The sequence below is a fragment of the Peromyscus eremicus genome, chromosome 6 (assembly GCF_949786415.1).
Source record: "Peromyscus eremicus chromosome 6, PerEre_H2_v1, whole genome shotgun sequence".
In the NCBI taxonomy this organism is placed as follows: Eukaryota; Metazoa; Chordata; class Mammalia; order Rodentia; family Cricetidae; genus Peromyscus; species Peromyscus eremicus.
Genome location: NC_081421.1, coordinates 130,518,940 through 130,542,155, shown reverse-complemented (window position 1 = coordinate 130,542,155; position 23,216 = coordinate 130,518,940). Strand labels below are relative to the sequence as shown.

At 38.5% G+C, this 23,216-nt stretch overlaps 1 protein-coding gene across 1 annotated transcript in view; it reads right to left on the bottom strand.

Moving 5' to 3' along the window:
* Wls (Wnt ligand secretion mediator) overlaps nt 1–23,216 on the bottom strand; it is a 106,847-nt gene that overhangs the window by 39,416 nt on the left and 44,215 nt on the right. Inside the window, exon 3 of the mRNA XM_059266518.1 lies at nt 2,147–2,271. Within this exon, the coding sequence (XP_059122501.1) occupies nt 2,147–2,271 (125 nt within the window). The remainder of the gene's footprint in view (nt 1–2,146; nt 2,272–23,216) is intronic.

The following is a 23,216-nucleotide window of genomic DNA, read 5'->3' as shown; positions in this document are numbered from 1 at the left end:
CTTGTTTCCTTGGTTCCTTCCTTCCATTTTAATGTATTTACTTATTTGTATGTTATATATATTGAGTACTTTGCCTGCATATATGTATGTGTACCATGCATTTATTTTGCTTTCTAGAGTTCTACCTCTACCAGTATTTATAGCTCTTAAGATAAACAATATTCTTATTTTCCCCCCCTTCCACTGCCTCCCACCTGCCTTCCCCTCCTCCCACCCTCCCTCCCCTCGCCTAGCTCTGGCATAAGACTGCCTAATTAGGGCAAATTACAGCAGGTAGCAACTTGACTTTTTTTTTTCTTGACTTCACAATCCACTAGAGACTGTAGAGCTTTAAAGCAATTTCTCATTTAATCTTCAGAATCAAGATTAAACTTTATCATAATCAAAATGCATAGATTTGATGATTCATTTTCTTCACACCTTTCAAAGTCTGATCTCTTTTGAGAAGGAGATCAACACATCATAAAGATAATTAAGCTCCTGTCACTGAGAAGCAGTTACAGGCAGCGCCCACACACATACCTCCCAATGTGTAAGGAAAAGTGAAAAACGACTTCTTTTTATGTGGATAAAATTTTCTGTATCCAAAAGCCCTGAAACTTACATTTAACCAGGCTCTCCTCTGAAAGATACAACCAACATCACATATAGAAGGAAAATTTCTTCAACTTCATAAAAAAATCTGAAATATTAACTATGTCTCTATTTCCTCCAGCTTTTAGATCCCTCTCATTTTACCTATTAAATTACCTTCAAGAACCTACACAAAATAATTCTTTAAGGCTGTTTAGGAGAGAACTCTGTATTTAGACAGTCAGCAAAGAAAAGGCCTGGGATAGGACTTTTCAAGTTTTGTTCATTCTAAGAGGATGAGTTCAAAGTGCACTGAAATGAAGTCTTTGGTCCTTTCTCCTGTGATTTGAGTCAGGAGTTATTATGGCTTGAATGTCCCTGTCAATAATAATATTGAAATTTAATTGTTGTCATGAATTGGTCATAGCATACTGCTCTCATGAAAGAACTAGTGCTCTCATTGTGAAGACGGGTTAGTAATCAAGAGAGAAGTTTTGCTATGTGAAGCCCACTTTTGTCCCATCTCCTCTCCCATATGGGTATGATTACCTTCCTACCATGTTTAGTGTAGTATAAAAGACCTGAACAGATTCCAGTGTCATGACTGTAGACAGCTTCTACAAGTATGAACCAAATAAACTTCTTCTTCTTCTTCTTTTATTTTTTGGTATTTTCGAGACAGGGTTTCTCTGTGTAGCTTTGTGTCTTTCCTGGAACTTGCTTTGTAGGCTAGCCTCGAACTCACAGAGATCCGCCTGCCTCTGCCTCCCGAGTGCTGGGATTAAAGGTGTGTGCCACCACCGTGCGGCCCAAATAAACTTCTATTATTTATAATTTATTTACATATCAGCAGAAAATAATGAGTTTTAAGTGTGGCCTGGGAATCTGTATTTCCCATAAGCTCACAATTTACACTGATGCCCTTGGTCCTCAAACCACATTTGTATAATGAAAGCCAAGAAAACAAACTGAAACATGTACTTGCATGCTGGGTAAAGTTTGTCTATGAGAACTACAGTTGACACTTTCTGTCTATGTGGCCCATCTTGTTAACATTGCATTTGACTCACAAGCATGTCTCAGACATAATGTTAAATTATAAAGCCAGTGTATATGTAGGTGTTCATGATTTCCTCTGGTTCTTACAAAAAAATAAAAAACAAACAAACAAAAAACAAAAGCAAACAAACAAACAAAAAAAACCACCCCAAAAGCTACTATACATTATCTTTCCATTTTGCAGAAGAAAAAAAATAGAGCAATTATAAAGCTTGATTGTGAACACTGAGTTAGTGACAGAACCTGGAATGGGGGCCACATATGTTTTATTCCAAATCCATACTTTAATTTAAATTAAAAATATAAGGCTATGTTCAAGAACAACTAAGATGAAGGCAACAGATGAGAAAAAGCATGATCAAGAATTTCTTCAGTGGAGAGTATAGCCTTTCTTTCACTTCAGAAAAAGAAAATGATAACATTCTGTCCTTTATGGGACATCAAAAATCACTTGATTGGTGTTACTCCATGCCAAGAAAGAAACACTGTCAACTCAGCAAAAAAGGTACCCTACCTTGGGGGATGTAAAAGTACACTTGAGTTTACGTGGTACTCTTTCATGGGCCATTTCAGTCCATTCAGAAAACATATCATCACGGTAACCCAGGGAAACATCCATGGAAACTTCTGCATTTTCTCCTGCAAGAGAAAAGATGGACAATTTATAAATGACTTTGGGAAAAAACTTTGGAAACATTCCAAAATTTTCACATGCTCTTCCATGGAATCCACAAAACAAAAGAGATGTTATTATCAAACTCAAACCAAAGATTGAAGTACTAAAGTCTAGTATGGATTCTGGATCTCTTCCCATAGCAGAGTGGGAAGAACTTTCATTTAAACTCTACCAGAGATAAGAACTTCATTCTCTCTGAGGCAGCACAGTTGCTCGGAATCTGAATCATGATTAGAAGCTATCCTCCTGTAACTTGCACTACTGGTCTAAAATATGCCTATAAGAGCAACATGGAAGTTGCTGTACCACATAAATGCCTTAAATACTTGACTATCATAGTTTCTTTGCTTGTTTTTGTGGTGATATTTTATTTGTGCTGAAATGTGATGTTTTATTTGTATGTTAATAAATAAAGTTTGCCTGGAGATCAGAGGTCACATAGCAAGCCATAAACAGAAGTCAGGTGGTGGTAGCACACGTCCTTAATCCGATCACATGGCAGGCAGAATCTCTGTGTGGTCAAGGACACAGCCAAGCAAGGTAATACACACCTTTAATTCCAGTACCAACCATAGAGACCTGGAGGTCTGTATAGATAGGCAGTGACGAGGAAGTGAGGTGGCTGGGCTTCGAGCCAATGAGAAGGCAGAACAGGAAAGCAATAAAAGCACAGGTTAAACAGGAAGAAGCTCTCTCTGGGGAAGCTACTGCATGGTGGTAAGCTAAGGCTAGTCGTGGCTATTTGCTATTTTTCTGATCTCTTTGGCTATTACTCCTGTATTTGGCTCTGTGTTTCTTATTTAATAAGACTGTTTAAAAATTCATCTACATGTTTTTTTTCTCTCAACACTCTTCTTTGTTATGGAAATGATTTGAGAATATCTCCCAAGAGGCTTTGTCAACAATGTATCAGTGATGAAATAGTAAAACCTTTAAGGGGTGGCGTTTAGTGGATTTTGATTAAGTCACTGTGGTCTTCACCCTCAAGAATGGATTAATAATAGGAGTGAATAATTTCCCACCAGAATAGACTGCTATAAAAAGAGAGTCAGACCTCTCCTAAGTCTCTTGTTTCCTGTCTCGCAGTGTGACTGTTCCCTCTTACACATATTCCTATTATGATGACATTCAACATGTACCTAGGAGGCCATCACTGAACAGATAGAGCCACTTAATAAGACTTGTCAGTTCCCCAAAGTATATATTAAATAAAGTTCTTTCTTTACCTATAGCAGTAACAGAAAAACAACTAAGACATTTGAATTCCTTCCATGCTCACCTCTAAAGACACTCTTATCTGAAAGCACCCTTCATAAAACTGTACCCAAAAGGTTTTCACTTATAAGAAACTATTTCTCTGAAACTCAAAATTCCTTCATATTGTAGACAAAATTAATTCTCTAAAAACAAAAATTCATATACTGATAGTGAGAATAAGTAGATGTACATATACTTCCACATCAACAGAGACTCTGGTAGGATTTATTTACTACTTCTCAATAAGATTAGACTAATAAAATTGAATTCATCAATTTTTGAGCATTTTGTACTGTAGTGAGCAAGTTCACAAATAGATAGTTTTAATGAAATAAAAAATAAATAAATAAAGCACAATCCCACATTTTCACAATGAATGGAGAGCCAACCACCATTGGAATTTGGGATCTAGACTGACTACTAGCTGTAAATCCTCAGTTTGCTGATTTGTAAAGTAAAATCTGACTAACAGAGGTCAGGTTAGTGAAAGCACTACATGCTACATAGCATGTGGCACACACCTAATCAATTTCTACTAAACTAGAATACATACAAATTACTAGGAATATAGAATGACTGTTTTTCCACTTACCAGTCTGATGTGGATTAAAGATGATTCATTATTACTGTCTAATATAAGTAAAGTAGGATTTCTTGATATCTACAGCCTAAACTCCCATAGAGGGATTATTCTGGAAAAGTGAACCAATTTATGTGACCCAGTCTCAAGCCACTCAGAATATATCAACTGCAGAGTCGGGTGAGGTACAGTGCTTCCAACAGGGTAACTGGACAAAGAACTATACACAAAAAGGCTTCCTCTCATTAGTACTATCTAAGCAAAGACTATACTTGAAGATCAGGCAATATAGAAAACCAGGAAGAACAGCAACTATTCATATAGGAAATTGTGTGCCGCCACCCCCTTCCTCCCACCCTCCACCCTCCCACCCCTGCCAACTCAACAAAAGCAATCCTCAGAGCTTGGCTATCTCCTTGGCTGAAGACCACACTAGCTTTAATCACTCCATATATAACAGTCTCATGGTTAATAAGAGGAACTGGACTTTTCACCCAATGGTGAATTTAATAGTAGAACCATCCTTTCTCCCTTTTAACACTAGCATTAGGAACTAGCACTTTTAGTGATGTTGAAAGGACACTTGGGTAATTGCTAGATTCAAGAGCACACATGTAAAAAAAAAAAGGTAGAAGTTATTAGCTCCCTCAGCCTACAATAGTAGTTCATAAATTCTTTTCCTTGGAAAACTATTCTCCTTGTAAGAATAGGGCATGTCTTATACATGAGTGAGTAAACTCAATTTGAGCCTCACCCTATTAAAGAGTCCCACTTTTTTTTTTTTTTTTTTTTCAAGACAGGGTTTCTCTGTATACTTTTAGTGCCTGTCCTGGATCTCACTCTGTAGACAGGATAGCCTCAAATTCACAGAGATTCGCCTATCTCTGCTTCTTGAGTGCTGGGATTAAGGGCATATGCCTTGGCCGCCCGGCAAGAGACCCACTTTTAATGTTTGTGGGTCTCTTTACTTCCTCTCTTCTTCACAGGATTTGAAGATTCTAGGGGACAGCAAATGTGCAAATCCAGAGCCTACCCATCCAATACCCTATTTCTTCTTGTGCTACTCTGGAAATACTCTTTTTGGACAAATTTGATCTTGTTTTCAGGGTTTATACGTTTTCCCCCAAAACCTGGTATTCAAGATGAACTAAACAACCATTTGTGTGGTCAATAATGACTAAAAGGCTGCTATTCACAGAAAGACACACACAGAACTAGATCTCAGAGTTTGGAATGCCCTTGCACAAGCAACAAGGCTCCTCTCTATGAGATGAGTAGGAGATGAAAGGGGTTGAAATGGCTTCCTGATCAGTCATATTCTTGCACATAATTTTGAGCAGTCCAAGAATCCTAAATTTAAAACTGGTATTCCAGTTCATTATGAAAGTAAATATGTTGTAATCAGAAAGTAGAATATATTTGACTGAACAGTTTGTTTGTCAAATGTTTCACCGTGAAATACACTGTGAAACAGTAGGTATGCCTTCTATGCCTTCAGGGAAACTCTGACCCTGGGCACCCCCTCTCAAAAAAAAAAAAAAAAAAAAAACCAGCAATAGGCCTAGGTAGAGCAGATATCTCAGGCAGAGAGAAAATCAAACAGGTTTAACCCCTGCCCTGGCCCAGCATCAACAGTTCTTCTAATCTGCTGAGGATGCTCAAAGAAAAGCAGTAAAAAATGTACACACTATATTAATATACAGTTACTCAATTTTAAGTAGCAATAACCTCTGAGGTTAATTTAAATTGCCTAATTTAATTTTCTATTGACTTTAATAACTAGACATTGATATGTTCTTTTGATTAATAAGTAAACTGAGGCTTTCAGATACTAAACAACTGCATAAAACTATATTGTTAATATTAACATGAGAAAGATAATAATCCTGAAGTAGCCTTAAAAGAAAATTATCAGGACTGAGAACACAGTTCAATGGTAGATCCTAGGTTCCATCCCTAGAACTGCCGGGGCGGGGGGGCAGGGGCAGGGAAAGACAAAAGGAAGGAAGGGAAAGAAGGAAAACTCTCCATTATATCAGTTACCCATTTCTTTTGTGGTTTTGCTGTAAGAGTAATGACAATAATTAATTTGCTTCACTATAAGTAATCCTTTTGCTATAAACATCTTAAAACATCATGTTGTATACATTAAATGTGCCCAGAAATTTCTAAAGACCATCACTTGATTTGTATCACTTAAAGAAAATTGTCTAACTTGCCACAGAAAATGCTCCTCAAATCAGTCAGAGAATACAACTTTCATACGAATCACCCCTAGCCCTGCTGTTCCTCCTACTTTCATCAGATAAAACAGTAGAATTCGAGGAAACATCCATCAGCAAAATTAATCATGCTTCATGGAAGAGCTACTCAACTCTGATCAAAGCTTTCTACTGTGTTCCCAGCAGGGACAAGGTTCAAAATCATCTCTGAAACCCTCTAGCCAAGCATGGGGTCAGAATATGTTGAACCAAAACAATACCTTTTCTGTGAAGAGCTTGAGAATTGTAGTGTGAGTCAAAGAGTACCAAGTTGGAAGCCTAGGGATACCAGTTCCTGTGGTTCTGTCTGTCACTGCATATATAGTAAAGGCAGACTAATGTGGGTGGGGAATGAGGCTGTCTAAGGAGGAAGTACTGTGCATTTCTTCAGTAGTCAATGTGAAGTAGTACTAATCCATTTTACCAAACTGTCTTAGTTTTTTAAAAAGAGAAAAGCCAGAAATTAAGGTTTTTGGGGTTGTTTGTTTGTTTGTTTGTTTTTCTTTTTAAATAAGAGTCTGGTTGGAGTTGAGTAGCTTTTCCATAAAGTGTGCTGCCTGGGTGTCTTTTGAATTCTGTTTCTCAGACAAAAGTTGTAGGGAATTCAGGACTTGGGGAGTGATTCATATGGAAATTAAAGACTCACCTCTGCCATTCACTATTCATGTGCTCCTGGGTAATTTATGAAACTTCTTTCCAAAAAAATGAAACATGGATACACATGAACATGCAATAAGGAAGCAGCTGTTCTTATAAAAAAATCGAAAGAAACAATTCTCAATTTTTTTTTTTTAAATTCAGTAATATGTTTACTAAAAACATCCTTCTTCATAATCTCAGTGCAGGTCCACCAATAGAGCATCAGGAAACCTCAGACACACCACAGTTTTTCATGCTGACCAACACATCATTTTTTCTTTTTTTCTCATCTTTCCAACAGATCAAGTTCAAAATTCTCTAGCTGTTTACTATATTTATGCCTGTTGTGCCTTAATTTTACCCATTATCTACTTATTCCCTGTGTAGTTGGAGACAAGGATGCTATTTTTCCTGTGTTTGAAGAACTCAGAAAGCCAATATTCCGAAAACATCTCAGAGGCTAATGTGTCCTGGCTTATAGCCTCAACATTTTGCCATTTTTCACTGGTATATGTGAAATCTAGAAATACAGGATAAGTGCTGTTCAAATAACCTGGGATACTGCTTGGGCAATGCTACCTGACACCTTGTAGACATAATTAAGACTGCTTATCCTATTTGAACTCCTTGGGAGATGGGCCAGATGGCCAAAGTTACATATGACATTGGGGAAAACTACCTATAAAATATTCTGCTTATATCAATTCCATGGAATAAGGGCATAACGTATTAGAATAAGTATGTTTAGATCTGAAATCAATGGTTTTCCACTCTTATTCTGGACTGGCCCTTTAGTGTGGAAGTTCATCATTCTACTGTGTTGTGCAAATTTCATGTTTTTCAAATACTTTTGGACACACATTTGGGTTAGTGAAAAATTCATTTCAGAATATAAGGAAGGGAACTAACTATGTATTGGCACTATAGTTCATTAAAATTAGAATTACTACTTCTACCAGGTTAAGGGGTGGCACTCTCACATGAAGAAATTTACAGGACTATGTAAGAGCAGATATGGTCTGTGGGGGTCATCACAGACACAAAGATCTCAGCAAGATTGGTGTCCTTCCACATCAGGAAACATGGACTATAAGGGGGGCTTTATACTAGTCACACTGCCTTGTTCTGCTAAGCAAATTGAAAGTAAGAAGTGAGATGGCAATGGGTGGAGGTGGGTGACAAAGAGCTACAAAGAGGTTAAATAAACTCCAACAACCAAAAACAGATGACTGACAAAAGCTTGGCTTCTGTGTATGAGTGATGTGAGCAATAGTGATGGAAGAAGTCATCTGAATGCTTTTCACTTATGTGTAACTGTTCAAAACTAGTACTAGACAGCCAGATAGTACAAAGACAAAAGCTAGATGTGCAATGGTGCTAGTGTCCATCTTATCTTCAATCTTCTGGTTGGAAAACCTTGATCAAGTCTAACTTTCTATCTCTTTTATCTAACATACCAGCCATCAGTTAACTCCCTATACATCCTCCCCCTCCCCTCCACCTAGGAGAGGTAGAAACATAGGACCTGCTCTCACAAGTCTGGTCTACATGGCATACATATAGCATACACAAGTTTCCTTTCCATAGAGCAACAGGAGAGTTAGGCCATACTACTAACCAAGTAAGTGAAAAGAAAGGGGGAAATCAAGTTATATTTGAAGAAATAATTATTCCCTGGTGTCAAAACCTTTTTTAGCTTCAGAAAGAAACCTTGATTTGCTTGGGCCTTTGCCCTGGGGAGAAAAATACTAAAAAGCTTTTACAACCCTCATGTGCATTCTACATTGCCAGTCACAAGTGTTTGTTTGGTTACCTCAGATGGAAGTAACTCAAACCAGTCTACTTCCAGCCTCCAACAGACATATAATCGGGGTTATTTGTGCTAGCACTTCTTCTCCAATCAGAAACTCCATGACCTGATTGTAGCTGGAGAGTTTTCTCTCTGGGTCCCGCCAAACCCCAACAGTCCGACAGCCCACTTATAAAATAAACACACTGACACTTATATTATTTAAACTGTTTGGCCTAATGGCTCAGGCTTCTTGTTAACTGTTCTTATATCTTAAATTAACCCATTTCTATAAATCTGTACCTTGCCACGTGGCTCGTGGCTTACCGGCATCTTCACATATTGCTTGTCATGGTAGCGGCTGGCAGTGTCTCTCTGCCTCAGCCTTCCACTTCCCAGAATTCTCTTCTCTGCTTGTCCCGCCTATACTTCCTGCCTGGCCACTGCCCAATCAGCATTTTATTTATACAGAGTGATATCCACAGCACCTGATTGCTATCTTCCTGATGTTTTCAATTAAGAAAATAACAAAACTAACCCTGTCTTATATCTAGGGAATGTCTGACAGAACTGGACTTAGCTAATTATAAATTTGGCCTTGCCTGTGTTATTAAGATGCCATCCAGGGTTGGGTGTGAACCGTTATATAAATGAATGTACATGATTATTTAACAAACCAGCCAGCAGTCAGTTCCCTATATATCTCTCTCATCTTTCTGCATCCTGTCAAACATTTGCATTGTGGAGAGAAGTATTTCCATTTCTGTATTTTGATGCATTATTGCCTGGCTGAAATTAAAAGTCTGCAAATGCAATGACAAGGACAAAGGAATAATATATTTCTTGAGTCTAGTCCTTTACAGAGATACCCCTTTTCAGAAAAAAAAAAATCTCTCTTTTCTTATTTCAGCAATAAGGCAGCAACTGCATGAAGGCTGAACAATTGAAAACACTGTTGGAGCATTAGCTATTTGTAGATTAATGAATCTGAAGTGCCACAGATCATGGGGAACCCAAACAATTCACGTCATCAATTCTTTCTGATTTTTTCAGACTTACTCCTCTTCTCAACATCTCACACTGCTACTGCCTATGGCCTAATTGAGATAATTTTTTACACTGCAGCCAGAGAGGTAGTTTCTAAAATACTTTCAGTGGCCCATACCTTTCAATCCAGCACCTAAGAGGCTGAGGCAGGCAGATACCTGTGAGTTTGAGAATAGCCTAGTCTACATAGTAAGTTTTAGGCCAGCTGCGACTATATGAGACTTTGTCTGAAATAAAACAAAACATGCTTTCAATGCTTTTATACTGTCCTCAGTCTAAAATGGAAATTCTATAAATGGCATAGTAAGTGATTATCTGGCTCCTCTATGGTCCCTTGTCTTCTTCGACCCAGGCTGTCCCTTCCTCTATAACTTTGGGAGATGAAAAGAGGTCAGCCCTGAAAACAATCTGGGATCTCAGCCCACCTTGCCACCTGAGACCAATGCAGGACTGGAAAATTGTCTCAACTTCTCCAGTTATAAAATGGAAATTATAGTAAATCCTATCTCATAAGGCCATGAAAGATAAAGAAGACAATGTACCCAAGTACTTGACAGTGCCTCAGAATATGCAGGCTGCTATTTCAGTGCTGTCATTTGGGCACACTACACTCACTTCACTAACACATCAAATTTCTAAAAGGAAACCCCTTATACACAGTGAACTACAAAGGACTGGAGATAGGGTTTAGCACCTCTGTTCATATCAAACTAATGCCTTCTTAACTTCAAGAATTGCACTTAAAATTCCTGTTTTCTTAGCCCTTCAAAATTTAGCAAGGACCCCATATGTTTTTCCCACAGTGTCCTGTTGGTTCAGAACTGTATGCTTTATCCCATTTTACTGTCTGTATATGTCACTCTTTTGCAACATATACTAGAGGCTAATGAATGCCGGAGTCTACCTCAGCCCTGCTCACAGTGATAGTACCATATCTTAACACAGATATTCATTAAATATTAACCAAATTAATGAATCACCCCTTCCATCAAATATTCTTTTATAAATTATATTTTTTATTATTATTATGTGTATATAATGTAGGAAGGTGCACATGTCATACCACACATATAGAAACCAGATGACAACTTTGTGAAATCAGTTCTCTCCTTCCATCCTTAAGTGGATTCTTGGGACTGAACTCAGACTCTCAGTCCTGTGTGACAAGTGCTTTAACCCCTGAGACATCTTGCCAAGCCTTCAAATATTCTTACACCTCAAATTTCCTGTCACTCTATCACATTCTATATTCCAAATGCATGGTTTGCTCTATTTTAGTGAAACTGGTACTTTCTCCTCTGCCTACCACCTACTTTCCTATCCTCAATCCTACCTCCATATACATTCATGCATACACATGCATATATTCATATGCAACACACATTTGCATACCTCACAAAAAGTATGTTCCTCTAATTTGGCCCATAATTAATTCCTGTGATGTTTCAAATTAGAGTGACTCCACAGGGTTAGATGTTTGAATAATTGGTCACAGTTAGTGGAGTTGTTTGGATAGATTTAGGAAGTATAGGCTTGCTGGAAGAAGTATGTCACACAGGCTTTGAGGTATGAAAGCCACATGCTATTCTCAGTTTTCTCTCTACTCCATGCTTGTGGTTCAAGATGTGAGCTCTCAGCTCCTGTTCTAGCTGTCATGACTGCTTGTTGTTGCCATGCTTCCCTGCTTTGATAGACTCTGATCCCCATGGAACCATAAGCCCAAAAGACTCTTCCTTCTATAAGTTGCCTTTGTCATTTTTTTTAACCACAAGCTATAAAATAAGTAATGAATATAGTTCCAAATTACACACTAAAGAACAGTACGCCTGTTCTCTGGGTCAGGGAAAAGGGTCACTCCTGAGTAAAATGATTATTTCCCCCTCTCTTTTCTGGATAATAATATGGGAATAATGTATTAATGTTCTGCTAGAAAGTGCCAGTGGGGTTAAAGGAGAAAAGAAAATGTAATTCCAGAAGCTACAAACTGTAGCTGGAGTTTTCCTGCCTGGCCCACAGTCAGGGCAAATCTCTTTCACCTGCCAGTCCCACAGCCTCTCAGACCCGACCAAGTAAACACAGAGACTTATGTTGCTTTCAAACTGTATGGCCGTGGCAGGCTTCTTGCTAACTGTTCTTATAGCTTAAATTAATCCATTTCCTTTAATCTATACCTTGCCACATGGCTTGTGGCTTACCGGCATCTTCACAAGCTGTTTCTCATCGTGGTGGCTGGCAGTGTCTCTCTGACTCAGCCTTCCACTTCCCAGCTTTATTCTCCTCCTTGCCCCGCCTATACTTCCTGCCTAGCCAACGGCCAATCAGTGTTTTATTGATTAATTAGCAACACATTTGCCATACATCATCCCACAGCAACAAACCAACAACTTCTTTGACCTAGTGCTGATCTAAGGTTTTGTGTTTAAACAAAGCAATAAAATGGGTCTGCATCGTGGCTTTCTAGCCCACAGAAATAAGACAATAGATAAGACTTCTAAGAGATTTTAGAGAAGAAAAATTGTGCAGCATTCTTTTGGGTAGATCAAGACCTGACACTCTATTCAACCTAGCTTTCTAAAGCTAGAGGGAAATCACATAATGAGACAAAACATTCTCATTGCCACTGGGGGCGGGGTGGCGGGACAATATATTCCTCTGAAAGTTAAATGCTAGAGGTACCATTCAAATGAATCTTATTCCTCAACTAAATATTTCTAAGAATCTATCTACTGGTTCCATAAACAGCAATGAGGATAAAAAGTGCATAAGGCAAAATCATTGCCCTCAAATTGTTGGGAAAATCAGGCACTGACGTAGAAGCAAACCTATGTATATAGGTAGTATAAAGTGTTTCTTGGCACTGGGTTAAGCAATGGAGCACAGAACATGTGACTTTCAGAATCAGCTCATCTAAAGTGGTATCTATTTACTAATCATAGGACAACAGTTCAAGAAGCAATGGAGAAGCAACCACGGATAAAGGAAACTGTGCATCTAAAAATCCATATACGCATAAAGAAGCATTGAATGGTCAGAGAAACTAATTCAATATGGTGGGAATGGAAGAGTAACTAGAAGGAAGAGAGGACCGAACAGCAAGAAGAGTCTGATAACTAAGGGTCCAAGCTACACTGAATACCACGGTATTCTGCTTAGAAAGATTTTGAAGCAGTCCAGGCAGTGGTGGAGCATAACTTCAATCCCAGCACTTGGGAGGCTATGAGTTCAATGCCAGCTGGGTCTACAGAGTGAGTTCTAGGACAGCCAAGGCTACACAGAGAAACCCTGTCTTGAAAAATAAATGAAAAAGAAAGAAAGAAAGAAAGAAAAAAAAGAAAAAAAATGAAACGTATTTAAGTGTTCCTAATAGCTACATAAGAGGCAGACCTGGATTTAGGCACATAGGATGCTGGTTAGAGAGCTATATGAAAAAAAAAAAAAATCACAGCACATTGTACTTCATAACTCTCAAGTTTGTTTAATGTAATTGGATGCCACAAAAAATATCAAAAGAATAATTTGTAAGGAATTTGAATCAATGATAGTCCTTTTCTTTCTGCCCCCGCCCCATAACAAAGCCAGAGAAAACAGAACTATCTAAGCTGGCAAGTGTTAAAACATTGAAAACAAATGTGGTCACACCTATTCCTATATGACCATAATCAGCATTCATGCCAAGTGAAAACAAACCTGATAACTGAGGAATGGAAAGACACAGTGGCTACCATTGCTTTCTCCCTAGGACAACACATATAGTGTACAGAGCACTCAGAATAGCTGATGTGGTGGTTGTTAAACTCTCTCTCTCTCTCTCTCTCTCTCTCTCTCTCTCTCTCTCTCTCTCTCTCTCTCTCCAATTAGAGAAGAGAGCTTTATTCACACTGAATCTAAAAATAGACAATGGCAGTGTTCACAGACTGACAGCTGCATTCTCATACTGTAACCAAGAAAGGAAAGAGATGGCTAATTTAACTCAACAACTTCCAAAACAAACAGTGCAAAAGGAGCCCAGGATAAAGAAAAAAACATGAAGGTCAGCTGTTCAAAGGCTGCAAGAACAGCAGGGTAGCTGCATAGCAATTCATTAGGCCGTCCCAAATTCCGATTTGACCAGTGAAGTATTTTATCAGATCTGTCCACAGAACTTCAGGATAAAGCTCTAGTAGATACAGTTGCTATAGGGATCAAGGAAAGACCAGTCAGAAGGGTTGAGGCTTTCCCATCTGACTTTTTCTTACAGCAACTGAACAGTCAAAACTAAAGAACTACTTAAGATTTTCTCTATAAATGCAGGTCACCTCCCACCCCCACCCCACGGTATCTAAATTACACATTGTATTCTAACTAGCCTGAGACATTTAAAAAAACAAGAAACAAAACAAAACAACAAAAAGAGGTCATTGTAAGGGAGAGAAACCAGGTGTCTAGAAGGATTGAATCAGTTCATTCCCTCTCATCAGTCATAAAAATGTGTTCAGTTTTCTTCCTCAGGCACCCTGCCCAGGAAGAGGATTATGGCTGAGCTTCAAAAGAAACAAGGGGAAGATTGTGGGCGGGGAGCAGCTTCTCCACAGCTCTCCCACAGATCTGTTCTGGCTCTCAGAGCCCCTGCTAGCCAGCTAAATGTCAGCTCACTGCACCCCAGCATTCTCTCACCATACTGCCTCCATCGCCCCGGTGACTAAGCTGTTTCAACAGCTGTGTTATTGCTGGAGCCATGCCAATGTTACTCACACAGAGTATTTGCTTTGTCCTGTGAATGTGGAAAATTATCGCACTAAGGATTCAGAATTCTCTTTGCAGATAAGGCGATCCTCTCTTGACCAGCCAGCCACATATTCCCTAAGCTGAGCTCTGAGGGCAATAGGACAATATTCTGCTGCTACCAAGGTTTCCTGGAGATAGACAGATTCATAACATTGCAAAGAAAGTGGAAGAGACATGTGCCTGTTTGAATGAGAGAAAAGAACAAAACATGAATGTGACCAGTGGTGGAGCCCCAAAGATGTCAGTTACTGCTCCCTAAATAAAAGCCACCAAGAATGTTAAGTAGACCTGCCTTTCTGCTCCCCAGGAATGCTTCTTCCTTGTCTTTCTTGCCTTGCTGGTGATGTCAGCACCCCTTTATCTGCATGTATGACTGAGTCTTCCTGAGTACTCCTTCTAGAGCCCTGCGCTTCTCTCCCTTCCCATTGTTCATAATAATTTGTGCTCATATCACTTCTGAAGCAAGTGGAGTCTGGTGGGTACCTTGCTCATCTTCTTGACCACTCCACATATTCAGCTTCTTGTGCACTCCAGGGCAGGGAAGGTAAATGCTGCATTACTCATTGTTTCATAAATCAACTCCAACTCCCTTATGTGGAGGGTAATAGGAAAAAGAGAAGATAACTCCTATAGGCAAAAACAGTATCTATTTATAGTGTATGCTGATTCTCCTTTCATCACCCTTATTAGCCAGCTCTCCTTCCTAAGTTCTTCGTATAAATGACAGTAAGGCACAATTTCTAGTATTGAATTGATGTCAGAAATGTCTTTTCTTATAAAGGTAGTAAAGTGTTTGAAAAAGAAAGGAAACAATAATTCTTTAAAACTGATATTCTTTTAGTTTTTAGTACATGTAAATTATGTAAACATTTTTATCCATACAGAAACCAGACAGATAGTATAACCCATTCATAATCACAAAGTGAAGAAAATGAGTCCTATTATGGTGAGAAGGACACACACTATACACCTAATTTTGCCAGACTCCAAAGAACATGTATGTCACTGAGTTGCACATTAGGGAAATTAGGAAACTTGTTCCTTATACTAGGAAGGCCTCTATCCACAGTCCGACTCCTTAAGTCATTTTACACACGGTATTCTCTCAATAAATTATGACATTGGCTCATATGATTACTGAAATATTTTATTGTTCTAATAGTTCATGAATGAAGAAATCTAAAACATTATCAGCTCTTTAACTTCCTTCTACATTTAAGGAACTGGGGTGAAAACAAGTAACTATAAAGCCATTCCTGTCTTCAGGGCATTTACAATTTCAATGGAGTGATAAGGGATAAAAACCGGAATCTGAATTCAATTAATATTGAATAACAGTTACAAATACAAAACATCAGAGCCTCAGATTTGTGGCCATATGTGAAAACAAAACACCGCTGTCATAACCATAAAAGGAAAAAATAGATTTCACACATACTCCTCATGCTGTATCTTTACAGCTGACAACTGAGCATAGAGGAAATAAAGTTCACGCAAAAAAGCCACTGACTAGAAGTGATCTCTGTTCCACAGAAAAGCTTTGTTTCTTGTCTGCTCCACAGACAAGATTTGGAAAGGAAAATTTAGACCAGAAAATTTAGCTTTTCTTTCCAACTCACCTTTTCTTCATCCCCTTGAATGGGGGATAGAGATGAGAGCAGGCAGCTAGGAAGGAAGGTTCCTGACCCTCAGCCTCCTACCAACAGAGGAGCCTGAGAGGTAGCATTTAATTGTGTAAAAACCAGCCTGTCTCTCCTCTTATCTTTATCCTCTGTGATGAAAACCCACAATTACTGGCATCCTCTGGAATCCGAGTCACTCGGCCAGTAGTAACAGTGATGGCTGTGTCTGCACAAAGGGAGTGGGGTTTCACTTGCCTCTGAAGCCAGCACAGTGTGAAACTAGCCTAGCTCAGCTTGGTGACTTCTCCTATTAGAAAGTTCACAGGTAGCCTCCTGTCAGGAGGACCACCAAGTGAGAGATCCAGACAGCAAAGAAGAAATGCAGTCTCCAGCTACTGTCTAATTAAAGGACAAGCAGGTCTCTAATTCTGAATCTACATTTCAGTTCCACATTACATATGTAATTTTAAATTTTTTTCCATAAGGATTAAACTCCCAGTTTCTTAGTCAAATAGGTAATTTTGGTAATTCACTGAAAAGCTCTGCCATCTTTCAGGAGTTTGTCTTTCATCTCCAATGCAGACATGTTCTTATAGCCTTATAGATGGGGTACTGTTTTTTGCAGTGTGGTATTCATTATTTATTTATTTATTTTATGGTCATTGGTTTTTTTTTTTTTTTTTTTTTTTTTTTTTTTTTTTTTTGCCATGGGTGTCGGGTCCCCTGGAACTGGAGTCACATACAGCTGTGAGCTGCCATATGGGTTCTGAGAATTGAACCCAGGTCCTTTGGAAGAGAGGTCACTGCTCTTATCCACTAAGCCATTTCTCCCTCCCCTAAGGAAGTTTTTTTGTTTGTTTGTTTTTTTCCCTAAGGGGGGTTAGTTTTTCAAGACAAGGTTTCTCTGTGTAACAGCCCTGGCTGTACTAGAACTGGCTCTGTAGACCAGGCTGGTCTCTAACTCACAGAGAGATCTGCCTGCCTCTCCATCATAAACGCTGGGTGGAATTAAAGGCATGTGCCACCACAACACAGCTGAGTGTGCTAATTTTTAAATATTTTATTAATTCTTTGAAAATATTATACAATGTATGTTGATCATACTTACCCCAATTCTCCCATATCTACCCTTTCACCCTCAATTCCATACTCACCCAACTTTAAGTTTTCTCCCTCCTCCCTCACCTTGAGTCCAGTATGTGTTGCCCAACTTCTTTTGGGATGGGACCTGCCTTACCAGAGGTTATGTCATTAAAGAAAGATGACACTGTGTGTGTGTGTGTGTGTGTGTGTGTGTGTGTAGATATAGATGCATCCCTCCACTCTCCATCCCTCCAATCCCCCCACATACACACACACACACACACACACACACACACACACACACACGCCCCACCCCCAGCAGTGATCAAGTGTCAATAGCTCCTCAATTAGTGGTGGAATTTTGTGCTTATCTCCCCCACTCCATGCTGCAATAATGTCTGTCTTGAGCTTATGTAATTCTTACGTATGTTGTCAAGATAGCTATGAGTTCCTATGTTAACTGCCCTGTTGAATTCTTGAAGTCATCCTCGGCCTTTGGCTTTTACAATCTTTCTGTCCCTTCTTCCATGAATTTCCCTGAGTCTTCAGGGGAGATTTATGGTATGTACATCTCATTTAGGGCTGAGCATTCCACAGTCTCTTATTCACTCCATGTTGACCCACTAGGGGTCTCTATACTGTTACCTACTTAAAAAAAGAAGCTTCTCTGAAGAGGGTTTAGAGATGTACTGCTCTATAGAAATAGCAATATGTCATTAGGAGTTATTATAGCAGCACTTCATGGTAGAAAAATATGGGTCATAGTTCTGACTTCTTCACCTGCAAATCAGGTGACTTTGGAAAAAAATTTAATTCCGTAACTTTATTTAGTAGACCTTTAGACCTTGGTCTCTAGTAATGACTTCACAGTGAAGAGCAGATATTTAACCCTGAACATCAAGGTTGAACATATATAAGAGATTCATAGGAAATATTTTTTCCCCTCAAACTCAGTTCCTTTGAGTTTTTACTTTCATCCAGAAATGTTTCCATTGCTAATTCATACCCTGTTATTCCCATTATAGTTTTCTGTTCCTAGAGGTTGTCTCTCACACACTTCTTCTACCACTGGAATTACTACTATTTCAAAACACCAGAATTTACATGTTAATATGTCTACAGTCAAATATAACCATCTCATATACTTTCATCCTAAGGATGCTGAGAGTTCCCCATGCTTCATATTATACAGTGTGCTCCAAAGACCTAGACTTAGCTGATGACCAACACACAGTATGGTACTCCAAGTATACACATACTTAAATTTGAAGTTCCCATCTTGAAATTTATAAACCTCTGACTTCTACACATAAGTTTCAAGGCTAGAATTGAAATATGAAAACCAAGTGTGTGAATAGGCCCAAGCATGTTTACCTCCCAAGTCCTTGAGTTGTGTTAGTTATAAATGTCCTAAGACAAGGAAGACCTATAGCCAGCATGCACACTTGGCCCTACCATGTGTGTTTCTGGGCTTTCAAGTTCTTCTCAGGTATCAAATGCCTCTCAATTCAAGTTCAAGAACAATGACTACACTTTTGGGTTTTTGTTTGGTTTGGTTGGTTTTTGTTTGTCGTTTTTTTGTATTTTTGTTTTTTCAGAACAAGGTCTCACTATGCAGCTCTGCCTGTCCTGGAACTCCCTATCTAGACCAGGCTAGCTCTGAACTCACAGAGATCCATCTGCCTCTGCCTCTCAAGTACTAGGATTAATGGCATGTGCCACTACATCCACACGACTGCATGCTTCATTGATCATTTAAGCATGATAAAAGTTCCACATGAATTATAATAGATTGATTCTAATGGTTCTACAGAAGTAGCACTATTATCTTTATTGTATAGTAAAGACATGAGAGGTTTTAAGACTTACTTGACAAAAGTCAAATAAGAGGTTTAAACACTCAAGCCTGAAAATATTAAACCCAGCACTGAAGCAATCCCTCAAGTATTTCTACTTTATTGATCTATGGTGTTGATTACGCCATAGTTGTGTATAGACAAAAAGATGAGCACACAGTCACTTGGTATTAAGAATTGAGCCTTATAATATAAATACACAAGGGCAGTTAGAGTTTTTGAAATTATTAATGAAGGGTAAGAACTTATCTTTTTCCTTAAACTCTAAGCAAAATGTCAGCACAAGAAATGTTAATAAATAATGACTTAATGAGTGAGTGAATGAATGAAGTTGGGACAGTGGCTTCAAAATCTAGACTGTTAAAGCTCTACCATCATATTATAGAAACACTGGGACTGTTTATATACTAACCTAAAATCTGTTTCCTGTGTTGGTGATATATATGCACACACACACACACACACACACGCGCGCACACACACACACACACACACACACACACAAACACACACACATATGTCTCTAGTATAAGACCCTATTTGCCTATCCCAGGACTACCAATGAATACAAGATAATATGACAAACTTAAAATACAACAGAAGTCACTCATTTCAACACTAAGATTACCTAACAAAGATACATCTACCCCTACTGAATGGTATTTTTGAACTTGCTTACTTTTGAAAATCTCTAAAACCACCTATTTACAAACCCAAAGATATAGTCATATGATTTTCATAAATCAAAAAAAAAGACATTGAATAAATCATGGATTCTCAGATCACAAAGTTATATAGCAGATAGGACCTAGTATAATTGCCCACTAAGAACAGGTAGCCACACTACAGCACTATCAATAAACTCATTGGGAGGATCAAGGCCTTGGAGTCTTAGCATCATATACATTTATAAGTCTCTATTTCTCCACTGTTTATGTTCAAATAAATCATGTAATATCTCTTATCTTTGGTTTCCTCATTCTGCTAGAGAGAATTATTAATATGATTGAAAGAAATAAAAGCAAACTCTTAATTAGAGATAATTTGGTTGCAAGTAACAGGATTTCATCTATACTAACTAACTATATCTATACTTATCCATATATCTATATATCTATATAGATATTCTCTGGTAGCCATATAGCCTATAATAAACATATATAATAAATATATGCTTTACAGCCTATAATACATATATGTATTATCTTACATGTATTTATTATATATGTATGTATTATACTATACTAGCTTAAGCATATACCTAGGAGGATGTAAGAATATATTAGGAAAATAAAGGGCTCACAAGCTGAAAACACAGGAATCAGGAGCAGAAGAATGTTGAGAGTAAAACTATTCTTATAACCTATCATAAATACACCAGAGATCTACACTCTCTTCTCCATCTGCTTCTCTTTCTCTGCCAGCCAAGTTTGTTTTCTTCATGGTCACATGGTTAATGTTGCCTGTATAGATGACCCTCAGGACTATCTAGATTAAATGATCATGAAGGGAAGCCTAAAACTACTGGGTCCAAATTTTTTTCAAGATTCATTACTCATGAATCAAGGCCACTTCCTTAATTTGGTCATCTGTAGCTAATCATTCGACAAACTACTCAACCATTTGGAGTAGTGGAAACTCAGAGAGGAGATTTAAATAAGTCCTGAAATGGAAGAGTATGAAACTGAAGCCAATGGCTAACAACAAAGACTGTCATCAGGAACTTTGGCACAAAAACATCCCATAAATAAAACAGTACCCATCTAGGCATGTAGATCATACCTGTAATCACAAAACTCAGCAGTCTCAGGCCAGAGAGATTTCTGGGAGGTCAAGGGTAACATGGGCTTCAGAGTTTCTGCCCAGCCTGGGTTAGAGGAAGACGCTGTCTCAAGCTCTCCCCACCAAAAAGTCAGTAAAAGAAGATGAGATCATTGGGCAATTATTTAAATAAGCAAACTAAACTGAACAATTTTAAAAATAGAAAATCATTCCTTTAAAGAATTACTAAAAACTCGCCGGGCGGTGGTGGCGCACGCCTTTAATCCCAGCACTCGAGAGGCAGAGCCAGGTGAATCTCTGTGAGTTCGAGGCCAGCCTGGGCTACCAAGTGAGTTCCAGGAGAGGTGCAAAGCTACACAGAGAAACCCTGTCTTGAAAAAACCAAAAAAAAAAAAAAAAAAAAAAAGAATTACTAAAAACTCACTCCAAACTAGATACACAGAGCTTGATAGAAGAAAAAGTGGGGAGGAACCTTGAACTCATTGATTGGTACAGAAGAAGACTTTCTGAACAGAACACCATTAGCACAGGCACTAAGATCAACAATTAATAAATCGGACCTCATGAGAATGAAAAGCTTCTGTGGGCAAAGAGCACTGTCAATTGGACAAAGCAGTAGTCTACAGAATGGGAAAGAATTTTTACCAAATCCACATCTGATAGAGGACTAATATCCAAAATATATAAAGAACTCATGAAACTAGATACCAACAAACCAAATAATCCAATTAAAAAAATGAGATTCTCAACAGAGGAATCTCAAAAAGACTTAAAAGTTCAACATCCTCAGCCATCTGCAAAATGCAAAATAAAACTACTTTGAGATTCAATCTTACACCTGTCAGAATGGCTAAGGTCAATAATACAAGTGACAGCTCATTCTGGCAAGGATGTGGAATAGGAGGAACACTTATTGCTGGTGGGAGTGCAAAACTAGTGCAGCCACTATGGAAATCAGTGTGGCAGTTCCTCAGAATCATAAGAATCAATCTACCTCAAGGATCCAGCTATCACACTCTTGACCATATACCTAAAGGACACTTCACCCTACCACAAGGACACTTGCTCAACAATGTCCACTGCTGTTGTATTCACAAAATCCAGCAACTAGAAACAATCTAGATTTCCCTTAAATGTGGTGCATTTATACAATGAAGTGTTATTTAGCTATCAAAAATAATACCATGAAAACTTCAGGAAAATGAATTGAGGGGCATTCAAGAGGTAATATGGAAACCTAGTGCAGTGGAAACTTCCTAAAATATATGAAGGCAATCCTAATGAAACTGCCAAATAATGAAGAAGAATGAGTCCCAACTGGCCATCTGTTGTAACCAAATGAAGCTTCTAGTACCCTGACTGGGTTACATCCAATTGATTGTTGGATAAAGTAGTCCCATGGAAATACCCAAACAACCCACAAACTGCCATCAAGACCCCATTGGTGAAGACAACATCCACACAACTCACTGAACATGGAAAGGTAGAGCTGGTTCCTATACAGAACTTTCACGTCTATGTTCTAGTTTTTGGTATGAGAAGATACTCTGCATGCTACCAAAAGAGATATGTATACAACAACCCAGCCAGAAAAACTTTGATCTATACAATGCTGTCTTGCCTGCAAAATATGCTAGGGTGATGGTGGCACAAAGCTTATGGGAATAACCAATGTCTGATTTGACTTAACTCCCACTCCATGTAATGCTTTTGGACAGTTTGAGTTTATTTATTTATTTTGCCTCTCTAATGCTTTTATTTTATTTCTCCCTAAACTTCTCTAACAAATGTACAATCCTTTCTTAAAATGTTAGATGATTTTTGTAGCATGAATCTTAAAGGGTCTTATTAATAAAAACAAACCCAGGGCCTGGTATTGGAGTGAATGCTGGAAGATCAGAGAAGCAGAACAAGCCACAGCTTCCTCACCTCTCCAGTTCCTCAGCTGATCCTGTTTCCTCAGACTGGAAACCTCTGTGTCCTCATCCAGAATGACTCTCAGCTGAACTGTTGCTCAAAAGCCTAAAAGCTTAACCAACCTAGTTCCTGGTTTTCACACCTTATATACCTTTCTGCTTTCTGCCCTCACTTCCTGGGATTAAAGGCTCACTTCTTGGGATTAAAGGCATGAGTCACCATGCCTGGCTATTTCCAGTGTGGCTTTAAACTCACAGAGGTCCGGATGGATCTCTGACTCCCAAGTGATAGGATTAAAGACATGTGCGCCA